Source organism: Metopolophium dirhodum, chromosome 4 (assembly GCF_019925205.1).
Source record: "Metopolophium dirhodum isolate CAU chromosome 4, ASM1992520v1, whole genome shotgun sequence".
Lineage (NCBI taxonomy): Eukaryota > Metazoa > Arthropoda > Insecta > Hemiptera > Aphididae > Metopolophium > Metopolophium dirhodum.
In genome coordinates, this window is record NC_083563.1 from 12,547,324 (window position 1) to 12,560,584 (window position 13,261).

A 13,261-nucleotide genomic window follows, 5' to 3' on the forward strand; every position below is an offset into this window, starting at 1 on the left:
CGGGAGTACAAAATAGGTTTATAATAACGGTAACCGATTATAGGTTCCCCAAAATTCCGGAAAATTACCGGTTTCAAGCCCTGTATTTGATACATTTTTTTTTCAAAAATTGAAAACTTAAAACAATAATTCCACATTACTTTTTCTTATAACAATTCAAATATTTAAAAACTACATAGGTATTATGCAAAAAAAAGTTTTATATGCTTTTAAATATTTTGATAGAGTTTGTAATTTATCTTCTTTTTTACTTAAATAGAATTTTGAACAACAATATTGTTCAGTAATTAAGCTGGTAGGTATTGCAATATTTTATCAAAAACTAACAATTGCAGTGATCATCACATTAAAAAATATCAAAATAATACTTTCAAAAAGATACACCCAAATGCCAAGTCTAGATTATTATGATGTTTAAAATCAGTATGAAAATAGTGATCCTGCGCTTTCAGTACTCTTTAGTTGTTCTAAATATCATCAAACATCAACAGTAACTTAACTGTTTAAAATATTATATGCCGTTTAGACCCATTTTATCCACACTATACATTTCAGTAATTTATTTTTGCTCAATTATCACTTACAATTTCAAATATATTAAACAGATTCAGAATACAACTCAAATTGAAATAAAACTTTATTTAACAAAATTGCAACGTAAAAAAATAAAATATCACCAAGACAAAATATTATTAACACCACTGGATATTAATTTGGACAGATAGGCCTACCGAGAAGCCGAGAATTTCCTGGTGGGCTCCCATCCATATTTGGACAAAGGTGCCCTTTTATATCGTTTGTAGCAATGACATCAAGTAGTTTTTTTATGTGGGGGCCCTTTCTTAAATTTCCGGCGGTCCAAAAATAGTCTATCTTCCCATGAATATACTACAAAATAAAAGTACAGACTAGAGTTAATTATTATTGTAATTACAATGGCTTAATTCGTCTACGTTTTAAATGGTTATTTATTTTCCTTTTTAAATAAACACCATTTATTATTCCGTCTTCTTTAATATGTCATTTTCTGGTCGATTTAAAGCCAATAAAACTTGGCAATGGAGTATACAGCTGAGTGAATCGTTATCAATTTTTGAGGAGATCTTTATCCAGTCTTTTAAGTATAAGGCAAGTGTTTCCTTAGATGATGAAAAAGGGCTCAAACCTCTAAATAAGCACGCCTGAAACACAAGATCATCCCCTATTAAATTATTCAAGTATTATATTTATTTAAATATTTTAATAATAAAAACACACAACTATATTATTCTAAAATATACACATTCAATTATTGATGAAATATTTAAATAACATACCCATTTTAATTGTCTATCATTTAATTTCTCTGGTCCCCCTTCAGATTCTATTGCCTTATCCATTAATTGTATGTACTGTGCTAATTTCTTCAACCTCAATCTTCTTCCCCATCCACGGTGTATGTTGTACATTTTCAATAGTACTTTCTTTAATATAAATAATTAATAATATATAAATATTTGATTAGAAATATAAGCATTTAATTTAAAAAACTCACAATATGTTGAGGAGGTAAAGAGCTAAAATTATACGGGAACATAGTAAAAACTGGGATGGCTTGAATTATATCTTCTACTGGGGATACATTTCCAGCTTTCAGACATTCAATCACACGAAACCATTTTAAAAGCATATCATCTGAACATTCTTCAGCCATTAAACTCAAATGCCTAACATAATAAACTAACATACAAATCTACATGATTATGTACAAATTAATAAATATAACGTACAAATATGTTTGATAGAGTACATAGTATGCTATGATTCATCACATTTTTTATATTAATTAATTTTGCTGTTTTTTATCAATAAGAATTAAATAAGGAGAATTAACTTACTCAAAAACTATCATGTTATATTCAAAATTGTTCTGTTGATCTTTTATCCAATACTCTTTAAGTTGTTCATCTGTCCAAAAATGTTCAGATAACAAATATTTAGGAAACATGAACCTTAAATTAAATAAAGTTGAATAAAATATTATGATATTCCAAATTGTGAATGGTTATGTTTTTATTATTTTACCTACAACAAAACCAGATCTTTAATAGAACTATATTTTTTGCAGCCTAAGATAACTGCCAATAATGATAGTTTATTGTATAATTTAAAAATAAATATATATTTACTTACGCTATTGGAAATATTAGCAAATCAAGAAATGGTATATTACAAAAAATTAGGATTGGTGTCAAACTAAAAAGTTGTGATGGCAACCTATACTTCAACTCCAACTCGGCATAAGTTAATAACGACCAATCAGAACTATAATATTTGTTATAAGCTGATAGTAACACTAGAATATCTTTGTATAGATACTGAAATAAAAAAGAAACAAATATATTATATTTGTTATCCATTTAAGTAAATATTACTAACTTTAGTCCCAAAAACACTCAGTCTTGCATATTTTGCTGTAGACGGCGACCATTTTTCAATCCTTCTAACAAGTCGCATTGTGAAGTTACTATCGTTTATGGTCTCGTTCATATTTTGTTTATTGTCTAATTTATTATCATGCGTAAAATCAGTGTTATTTAAAGAAGCATTTTTCTTTTCAGTTGATTGTAAACATGGATTAGAAAAATCAACACCACTGCCACTTATTTTTGGTGGAACTGCTGAAGTTTTTGTATCTGTTTTCAGTGGTTCCTTTCTAGGTAGCTGCAAAACTGCTGAATTCCTAAAAATAAATTATTAAATTAATTAAAAGCTCGTTCCCACATTTAATATATTTAAATTTAATTTAACTAAAATGTGACATTTGTGGTCATGTGAATATATTTCATAATAATAATATGGACCAACAAAATAATTAGATCTCAAATACACAAAATAATATGCAAGTATTCATTAATTACTTGTTGTTGTACATTCTCATCAGTACTGCTGGAAGTCAAACATTATCGAACATAATCTATATTAACTATACCTATTATAGTAATAAAATTTATAATATACATGGGTCTTACACAATTGAATTGCATGCTTATACCACTTCATTAGTTATCAAGTACTTTCTAAGAAAAATGTAAATATTTGTTATTCAATATGATAAGCATAGATCATTACCATACTTTTTAATGCATCAACTATAGGTACCAATTGTAAAAATATTACTATTTTTTAGAAATGTTGTCATTTGATCAAATTGAGCGGTTTAAGAATACTTACAGTATGATACAATGAAGAAATTGTTCAAGAGTAGCATCAGAATCCTGACCAGTGCCAAATTTTTAAAGGATTTGGTTTGTTTAGTCATGTCATGTTTATACTTGACAGTAACTGTATTAAATAATTTGTTATGAACCCTTGCTTACAGTAAGAAGTTTTAACTTTTTTGTGGAATATTTAAGTTTAAGAGCCCAAGATTAAAATAATTTCACATAATTTTAGTTTGAAAAAAATTATAAGGTCAAAAATAAATATGAAGACCAGTTCATGGCCAGTTGGGCCATGGCCTGAGCTAATCCTGACTCGATAACATACTGACTTCATAAAATTTAAATTTAAAATTTGTTTTGTATTTATAATTTTTTTTCATATTTATCATTTGGCATGTCCTAATAAAATTTTCTAGTTTCGCCAATGGTAATATCGCAGAATACTGGAAAAGACGCACTGACACACATACTTGAAAAATCGACTGTTCTTGTACGTTCTGTTTTCAAAATTCAACAATCTGCAATTAGTGGCAGCATAGCACCGATACATGCTGATCATGTACTTCATCGTTGGTGGCCCGACGAATGACGATAGTTAGTATTTAATGTTTAGTAATGTTTGGAGGGTCAAATTTGACTTGGCTTTCACGTAATACGTGAATACTATTCATAATCTATGGACAATGGTGATACTCGAAGCGAAACGTAAATAACAAGTGTTTTCCATAGATAATATAAGAATCTTATTCTTATATTATTATCATCTATAGTGTTTTCGCAATCCGCAAGCGCACGACGTTAAATCGTAGCCGGCGGCCCATAGACGTGATAGGTGATAACTGATAACTGATAAGTTATAAACACCGTTCACGAATTAAAGATAGTCGACACGGCGGACTAAGATATAATAAACATATCCGTGATTTTAAAATTTCCCAAGATATAATATGCTTATATCATAATTCATAGGTTATAGCAGTTATAGGTACCACCACAGTCCACAGAACAATACATGTAATAAATGATACACAGCTTCTCTATCTTCATTATTATTGTTTATATCATAATAAAAATACTGAAAATGCGAAGTGACAATTTATTTTCGTAAGCGTTTGAATTTAAAACTTTTACAAAATTCACGAAAATTTGCGATTATTTTATATTTTTTTAAAAATCTTTTATTTTTACACCCAAGGGTTGATATAAGATTCCTCTTATATTTACTAATAATTAAAGAAATAATTTTTTATGAGCGATTATATTATAGTTAAATTATGAAGACATGACACATTGGATATTCCACCATCAAACAAATTATAATAACTATCTATAATCAACCAATTTTTGTTATTTATAAAAAAATATTGGTCGTAAAAATATTTATACTAAATTTTAAGCAATTTTTAATTGTGAATTTTTTATTTTTTCTTAAACTGTTGATAACAGTTTAAAGCTTTGAAATTTAAAACAATATTAAAAATAGTATTTCAATATTTTATCAAAAATTAAAAAGTTAAAATAAGTACTATAACAAATATCAAAATAGTACTTCAAAAAAGTAACAATTAAATATAAGTGAGATTATTCATTAAATTGTTTAATATCAGTATGGAAATATTGATCCTGCGCTTTCAAATACCATCATCCATAATTTGGTGGTTTAAAACATTATTTCATTCAATTGCATTACCCTTTTCTACTCAATGCACTATTATACATTTCAATAATGTTTCTTTCTAAAATCTCACTACCAATTTTAAATATATTAAACGGATTTATAACAAATTGAAAAAAAAAACTCTATTAACAAAATTACAATGTAACAAAATAAAATATCACCAAGACAGAATATTATTAACACCACTGGATATTAATTTTTTTTACAAAACATTGATTAACATAGGTACTACAAAATAAAAGTACAGACTAGATTTTATTATTATTGTAATTACAATGGCTTATTCTGTCTACGTTTTAAATGGTTATTTATTTTCCTTATTAAATAAGCACCATTTATTATTCTGTATTCTTTAGTATGTTATTTTCTGGTCGATTTAATGCCAATAAAACCTGGCAATGGAGTATACAGCTGAGTGAATCGTTATCAATCTTTGAGGAGATTTTTATCCAGTCTTTTAAGTATAAGACAAGTGTTTCCCTAGATGATGAAAAAGGGCTCAACCCTCTAAATAAGCACGCCTAAATCAAAAATAAAAGAATTCCAATTAAAATAGTATAAGTATAATTATTTTTATATTTGAATAATAAAAACACATTCAATTATTGATGAAAAATGTAAGTAACATACCCATTTTAATTGTCTATCATTTAATTTATCTGGTCCACCTTCAGATTCTATTGCTCTGTCCATTAATTGTATGTACTGTGCTAATTTCTTTAACCTCACTCTTCTTCTCCATCCACGGTGTATGTTGTACATTTTCAATAGTACTTTCTTTAATAAAAATAATTAATAATATAAAAATATTTAACTAACAATAGGAGTATTTAATTTAAAAACTTACAATATGTTGACGAGGTAAAGTACTAAAATGATACGGGAACATAGTAAAAACTGGGATGGCTTGAATAATGTCTTCTACTGGAGATACACCTCCTGCTCCCAGACATTCAATCACACGAAACCATTTTAAAAGCATATCATCTGAACATTCTTCAGCCATTAAACTCAAATGCCTAACATAATAAACTATGTTAGTATGATTCAACAATATTTTTCTGTTTTTTTATCAACAAGAATTAAATAAAAAAATAAACTTACTCAAAAACTCTCATGTTATGTTCAAAATTGTTCTGTTGATCTTTTATCCAATAATCTTTAAGTTGTTCATCTGTCCAAAAATGTTCAGATAGCAAATACTTAGGAAACATGAACCTGAAATTTAATAAAATGTAATAAATTATGATATTTCAAATTGTAGATGGTTATGGTATTATTATTATACCAACAAGAAAACTAAAATATTAATAATTATAAACCTTAAACTATAGTTTTTGCAGCAAAAGATAATGAATACAAAAATGAATAATGATAATTTTATAATTTAAAAATAAATATATTTTTACTTACGCTAATGGAAACAAAAACAAATTAGTAAATGGTACAGGCCAAAAAATTAGGATTGGTGTCAAACGAACAAGTTGTAATGGCAACCTATACTTCAACTCCAACTCAGCATAAGTTAATGATGACAAATCAGAACTATAATATTTTTTATAAGCTGACAGTAATACTAGAACATCTTTGTATAGATACTGAAAAAAAAAAAATGTTATATTTGCTTTCCATTTAACAATTCAAATAAATATTACTAACTTTACACCCAAAAACACTCAGTCTTGCATATTTTGCAGTAGATGGCGACCAATTTTCAATCTTTTTAACAAGTCGCATTGTGAAGTTATTATCGTCTATGATCTTTGACTCGTTCATATTTTGTTTATTGTCTAAATTATTATCATGCTTAACTGTGTTATTTAAAGAAGCATTTTTCTTTTCAGTAGATTGTAAATATTGGTTAGCATTATCAACACTACTGCCACTTATATAGGGTGGAACAGCCGGAGGTTTTGTATCTGTTTTCAGTGGTTCCTTGCTTGGTAATTGCAAAACTACTGAATTCCTAAGAATAAATTGTTAAATAAATTAAAATTTCATTTTCACATTTAATATTTTTAAATTTAATTTAACTAAAGTGTGACCTTTGTGGTCATGTGAATATATTTCATAATAATTGTATGGGCCAACAAAACAATTATTTCTCAAATGCTCAAAATAATATTCAAGTATTCATTAATTACTTGTGATTGCATATTCTCATCAGTATAGCTAGAAGCCAAACATGACCAAACACAATCTATATTAACTATACAAATACTGCACTTAGGTCTTCAACAATTTAATTGCATAATACACCACTTCAATAGTTAAAAAGTACTTTCTAAGAAAAATCTAAATATTTTTTATTCAATAGGTATATTATAAGATAAGCAGAGGTAATGACCATACTTTTTAATGTGTCAACTAGGTGTCTAGGTACTTACCTAATTATTATTATAAAAATATTTCTATTTTTTCACAATTTCAGGATTTGATCTAAATGGGCCATTAAAAGTACCAATAGTATGAAGCAAAAAAGAAAGTAGTCATGAGTATTATCAGACTCCTGGTCAGTGTCAAATGTTAAAGGGTTTAATTGATTTAAAAGACATGACATGTTTGTACTTGACAGTAAATGTTTAATAACTTCAACCTTGTTTACTGAGAAAAGTTTTAACTTTTTTGTTGAATTTAACCTCAGGAGCTCAAAATTAAAATAATTTCACTTTAATTTGAGTTTGAAAAAAATCAAAAGGACATACAATTACGATAATATGAAAACAACTATCAAAGTTATTGCAAAAATAAAACAATGTATTATGTAATTATACCTTGTATATGTATGTAATAAAATGTCCCCTATACTAGAGATTATAATGATCATCATGATATGCTTTTTTCCAACAAAATTATTGAATAGTATAAAATATAAAAATATGTTTACTTTGAGCACCCATGTAAAATACAAACATAGTACCTATTGACAAAGTATAAAACTATTACAACATTTTAAACTTGGCACATTTTATTAATAGGTACTTAAAAGAAACAACAATAATAGGTAGTTGGGACTGGGGGCAGGTGTGTTATAATGTGGACATATAAAATGTCCACACAATTGTAGGAAGTATTTGAAAAGAATTTCAAGCATTAAAAGACATTGTAAAATATTTGGCTAAAGACTAATATTTCTCAACATTAACAGTCAGTTTTCCTAACATTTAAAAACATATTGTTACCATTGCCAAACACCAGCCATATCCGGATGCAAAGTAGTGACCAAATGAAAACTGATAAGTAGATGGTAGAGAATAGATATGGGTTCAAATGGACCTAACCCAACTAGGTAGACTAATAAGATATATTACTAAACACAATATCCAATCGGTGTGTCGATGGACGGATGGCCTAATATTGGATAATATTGGGGAAGACGAGTGATCCGCTTCCATCAGGTTGACACACATACCTGAAAAATCGACTGTTTTTGTACGTTCTGTTTTCGAAATTCAATAATCTGCAATTGGTGGCAGCATAGCACCGAGACGTGCTGATGATGAACTTCATCGTGCGCGGCCCGGCAATGTTTGGCGGGTTAAATCTGACTCGGCTCTCGCACGATTGCCGAATGATGATACTATTTTGTCGTCGATAAACGTTTGCGTTTAAAATTTACATTATTATTTCCAAATAGGTTTTTTAATTTTTTGGCGAAAACAAAATATAATATATTATTATTATGACGGATAGGCGATAGCTGGTAGTGATAACGGCACAGCTGATAATGCTTTTGGCGTCTTGGACAATATTAATGTGATAAATCAAAATATATAAAGGATTGAACATTAATTGAACGTCACTACGCGACGTGAATATATTATCATATTGACATTTGAATATTGCTATCAACATCAATGAATTATAATTTTTCCATCTGCCGAACAATTCAGATACCATAGGTTACCGGTCGACCGCGCAAAATTTATTTTTCGCGCCGTACGTCCTACCGCAATACTATCGATTTCTGTTTAACATGCGCACTATCGATGTTTTACAAACACGCGATCCTAAACACAAATCACAATAGAGTATACAATAATAATTGTTAGGATATAATGAGATAATAAGATCACAGCGGTCCTTTACTCAGTTTACTCTTTCTTTCTTTCCCACACGCACGACGACGTCGACACACGAGGCCGGTTGCGATCATTGGAGCAATAACGATTGCATCTCATCACGCCATCCCTTATCGCCATTTGCCGGTCCATCCGTAACGAAATTACAACAGTTTTTAGTACTTTTTACTCGATTTACCCTCCAGTCTCCACGGCATAAACCGTTCACAGTTCCCAATCTTTTAATTTTTTCAAGTCTCCACGCAGTCGTGTGGTTTCCATTCGCGTCCGAATCGTGTAAGTATTACATTACATTATTACTTATTAGGTATATTATAATAATTTATGAGAATTAACCCCGACATTTTATGATGTCGGTCGCGAGTATTGAATAATAATTAATTAATAATTAACGGTAAATTATAATTTATAAAAACGTTACCTACCTATTATATTTTATTGTTTTCGTACATTCGCAATCTGAATGACCGGGAATGATTTTAATTGAGTTGACTGGTAGGTACAATGGTTCTATAGAATATTATGACAGTGTAAACAAAACCTGCCGTCGGCGAGCAATGCCGCCTTGGAGTTGCGTAATTTGGGCATCAGCCCTACATCGCTAGTTTATTATTTTATAAATCAACTTCGTTCATAATTTCATACAAACGTAAACTGATTTTTGGTCACACATAACCCGCGTTATTCAATATCCATCCAATCTCCGATTTCAGTTACAGTTTCTGTCTTATTTTACTTTTAATTACTGCCCAGCCATCTGCCATTCTATTTTGTGTCCTGTGTCATGAATTTTTTTCGCAGGATGTTCAATATAATTTTAGTCGTGGTAACTTCTGGTGTCGGGTGGGGGGTTACTCTAGTGTTGCATTGAAATTTAATTCTAAATGGGATACCTACCTATACAACTTAATATTTAGACATGTACAAGAAAATTCATCCTTAGTTTTTATTTTAATAACACAATTATTCAAATTTTATTTTTGGAATTAAAAAGTAGATAGGTAGTAGGTAGATAGTAAATTGAAATTTGATCGAGTAGTTTCTGCCTTCTGGATTAATATATTTTATATATATAATATATTATAAATTATCCCTTAAATTATAATAGTAGTGAAATGTATGGTCTATGATGATTTGAAAATTTCATAAATTATTAAAGTAGTTAATATTAATATATGTTAACATTGATAAAAACATAGTACGCTACTCAACATTTTCCTCTCCAAGGAAAATCTATAAGTCATCCCTAAATATGTTTTTATTAATAAATAACCATGAGAACAAAAACTTTACACAAAATCTTGTTACCAGCCCAAAAACATATTTCTGTTCAAATCATCCGAGTATAGGTACAAAACTTTCAAAAAATAGAATATGTTTTGTTAAAGCACATTTCTTAGGGCCGTTCTTACAGTGTCCAGTTAAGTATCTGTTAAGGTAACCAATGGTTATATGTTTCTTACCGACAGAAATCTGTCTATAGAGAAATCAAACAGTTAAACATTCACTTAACCTAATGGAGACTAATCATTTTAACGAGTTAGTAAGAACTGACATCGGTTAAATATTAGACTAACCGCCGGTTAGTGTTAACAGACGTTTAAACGGCCATTGTAAATCTAAGTGTCTAAAATAATGGTCTAGTTATCAATGCATTATTAAAAAATGAAATAAGCAGTAAGCATGCTTGTTGAATCAAACTGTACAATATTAACCCTTTTTGCAAGGTAATAACATAATATGTATATTGAAGCAAATACTTACCTATATTGCTATAAAATATTTAAAATCAAATTAAGTGGTAAAAAAATTTAAATGTTTTACTACATTCTTAGAAATGTGTTTTTTGTTTATATATCTTAGTAAATTACTTACTGTAACTAAGCATGTTTTAAATATTATGTAAACCACACTATACTTTTTTAGCTAAATCATTTAAAAAGTGTTACTAAGAATTAGAACTGTTATATAGGTACTTTACGAAAGTATAATATATGGACATACGTTTATCAATCAATTATGTGAAATAACAAGAACTCCTAGTGCCTATCACCAAACACAACAAAACTATTTTGGTAGTGGCATTAATTTATTATTCGCTTGTGTGTTAAAAAAAATCCCATTAGAAGTGATGGATGAGTTGGGAAATGTTGTTAGGAATAATAATAATAATTCTAAAAAAGAATACCTAAGTTGATTATTTATAAAATATTATAGTGATATTAGGTATTTATTATGATTAATTAACCATTTACTAGAAATATCCATATTTTTAAACTTTGTTAATAGATAATTAGATCCTCAAAAATTAATGACCATATATCTATAACTATGATTCATCATATTACATTAAAAGGACATCGTACCCGCATGTGTTGTCTCCGTCTTACACACGTACGTTATACCAAATTTTTGTTTGCTAGTTTCAATAGGGTGCCGTCATTTTTGATTTTAGAGTGAATTGACCTATTATTAAACTTTTATGTAATAACATTATCTGTGCCCTCTCGTTAGTTTTTACAATATTTTAATTTTTAAGTGAGTTATGAGCATTTTCAAACATTAATATTTAACATACTGATAACTCACTTAAAAATTAAAATATCGTAAAAAATCAATAAGAGGGCTCAGATAATTTTGTTTCCTAAAAGTTTTATAATAGGTCAATTCACTCTAAAATCAAAAATGACAGCACCCTATTGAAACTAGCGAACAAAAATTTACTATCTCGTACATGTGTAAGACGGAGACAACATATGCGGGTGCGACGTCCTCTTAATTTGAATATGTAAACTTTATGTTGGTGTTTACCATAAAATTAATTATTATCTAATATACCCTTTTTGATTTTATAGATATATAAATCATTCAAAATAACGTCAATCAAGAAAAGAAAAATGGAAAACGGACTCACCCACAAGTTTAAGGTTGCGGATTTATCTCTTGCTGAATGGGGCCGCAAAGAAATTATTTTAGCGGAAAAAGAAATGCCAGGTTTAATGTCTTTACGTAAAAAATATGGTCCAATCAAAATTCTCAAGGGTGCCCGTATAGCTGGTTGTCTTCATATGACTATTCAAACAGCTGTCCTCATCGAAACTCTAATTGAACTAGGGGCTGAAGTACAATGGTCTAGCTGTAACATATTTAGTACTCAAGATCATGCAGCTGCAGCAATTGCAAAAGCTGGAATCCCTGTGTTTGCCTGGAAAGGTGAAACTGAAGAAGAATACACATGGTGCATTGAACAAACTTTGGTGTTTGCTGATGGCAATCCTTTAAATATGATTTTGGATGATGGTGGAGATTTGACCACTCTGGTACATGATAAATACCCCCAGTTTTTGGATGGAATCAAAGGAGTATCTGAAGAGACAACTACTGGTGTTCACAATCTATACAAAATGAAAAAACAAGGTATTTTAAAAATGGCAGCTATTAATGTGAACGATTCAGTTACAAAAAGTAAATTCGATAACTTATATGGTTGTCGTGAGTCCCTTATTGATGGTGTGAAACGTGCAACAGATATTATGATAGCAGGAAAAGTCTGTGTTGTTGCTGGTTTTGGTGATGTTGGCAAAGGATGTGCAATGTCATTGCAAGCTTTTGGCGGTCGTGTTATTGTTACTGAAATTGACCCAATCAATGCGCTTCAAGCATCTATTGCTGGTTTTGAAGTAACCACTATGGAAGAAGTCTGTTCGAAGGGACAAATATATGTGACGACAACGGGTTGCAAAGGGATTATTACCGGTGAGCACTTCCCACATATGCCAGATGATGCTATTGTTTGCAATATTGGTCATTTCGATTGTGAGATTGAAGTAACATGGTTGGAAAAGAATGCTGTTGATAAGGTAAACATCAAACCTCAAGTAGATCGATACACTCTGGCCAATGGCAGACACATTATTCTTTTGGCTGAAGGAAGGTTGGTGAATTTAGGTTGTGCTACGGGACATTCATCATTCGTTATGAGCACATCATTTACTAATCAAGTTTTAGCACAAATTGAATTATTTACCAAAACAGAACAATACAAACATGATGTATATGTATTACCTAAGAAATTAGATGAAGAAGTAGCAGCTCTGCATTTGGACCACTTGGGTGTCAAGTTGACTAAGCTCACTCCTGACCAATCTAAGTATCTTGGAATACCAGTTGAAGGGCCATACAAACCTGATAGTTACAGATACTAAAATTAAACTAAGAAATGAACTAAAAACTTAACAGATGCATGTTAATTCAAATCATCAAAAATACATTATTATAAATAAAAAAAATTATTTACA

General features: G+C 29.4%; 2 protein-coding genes across 2 annotated transcripts; one reads left to right on the plus strand and one right to left on the minus strand.

The window, feature by feature from the left end:
• Nucleotides 1-619: 619 nt before the first annotated feature.
• Nucleotides 620-8,616, minus strand: LOC132943546 (uncharacterized). Its single transcript, XM_061012585.1, has 14 exons — nt 8,294-8,616; nt 6,541-6,847; nt 6,295-6,479; nt 5,986-6,099; nt 5,729-5,900; nt 5,512-5,658; nt 5,222-5,402; nt 2,901-2,928; nt 2,419-2,722; nt 2,173-2,357; nt 1,878-1,991; nt 1,535-1,706; nt 1,317-1,463; nt 620-1,181 (listed from the first exon to the last, which is right to left on the minus strand). Exons 1-14 carry the CDS (start codon nt 8,389-8,391, stop codon nt 999-1,001), a joined length of 2,337 nt encoding a protein of 778 aa, XP_060868568.1. The 5' UTR covers nt 8,392-8,616; the 3' UTR covers nt 620-998.
• Nucleotides 8,617-8,942: 326 nt separating this feature from the next.
• On the plus strand, nt 8,943-13,261 carry LOC132942542 (adenosylhomocysteinase). Its single transcript, XM_061011067.1, has 2 exons — nt 8,943-9,239; nt 11,819-13,261. The coding sequence occupies exon 2, from the start codon at nt 11,861-11,863 to the stop codon at nt 13,166-13,168; it is 1,308 nt and encodes a 435-aa protein (XP_060867050.1). The 5' UTR covers nt 8,943-9,239; nt 11,819-11,860; the 3' UTR covers nt 13,169-13,261.

What these genes read in the sequence shown, in the direction of transcription:
- LOC132943546 (XM_061012585.1), bottom strand. Translation starts at nt 8,391, where the DNA reads ATGAAGTTCATCATCAGCACGTCTCGGTGCTATGCTGCCACCAATTGC. An exon ending in ATGAGAATGTACAACAACAA is followed by an intron (nt 2,723 to 2,900) that starts GTAATTAATGAA and finishes ATTTATTTTTAG; the next exon opens with GAATTCAGCAGTTTTGCAGC. An exon ending in ATGATAGACAATTAAAATGG is followed by an intron (nt 1,182 to 1,316) that starts GTATGTTATTTA and finishes CTTGTGTTTCAG; the next exon opens with GCGTGCTTATTTAGAGGTTT.
- LOC132942542 (XM_061011067.1), top strand. Translation starts at nt 11,861, where the DNA reads ATGGAAAACGGACTCACCCACAAGTTTAAGGTTGCGGATTTATCTCTT.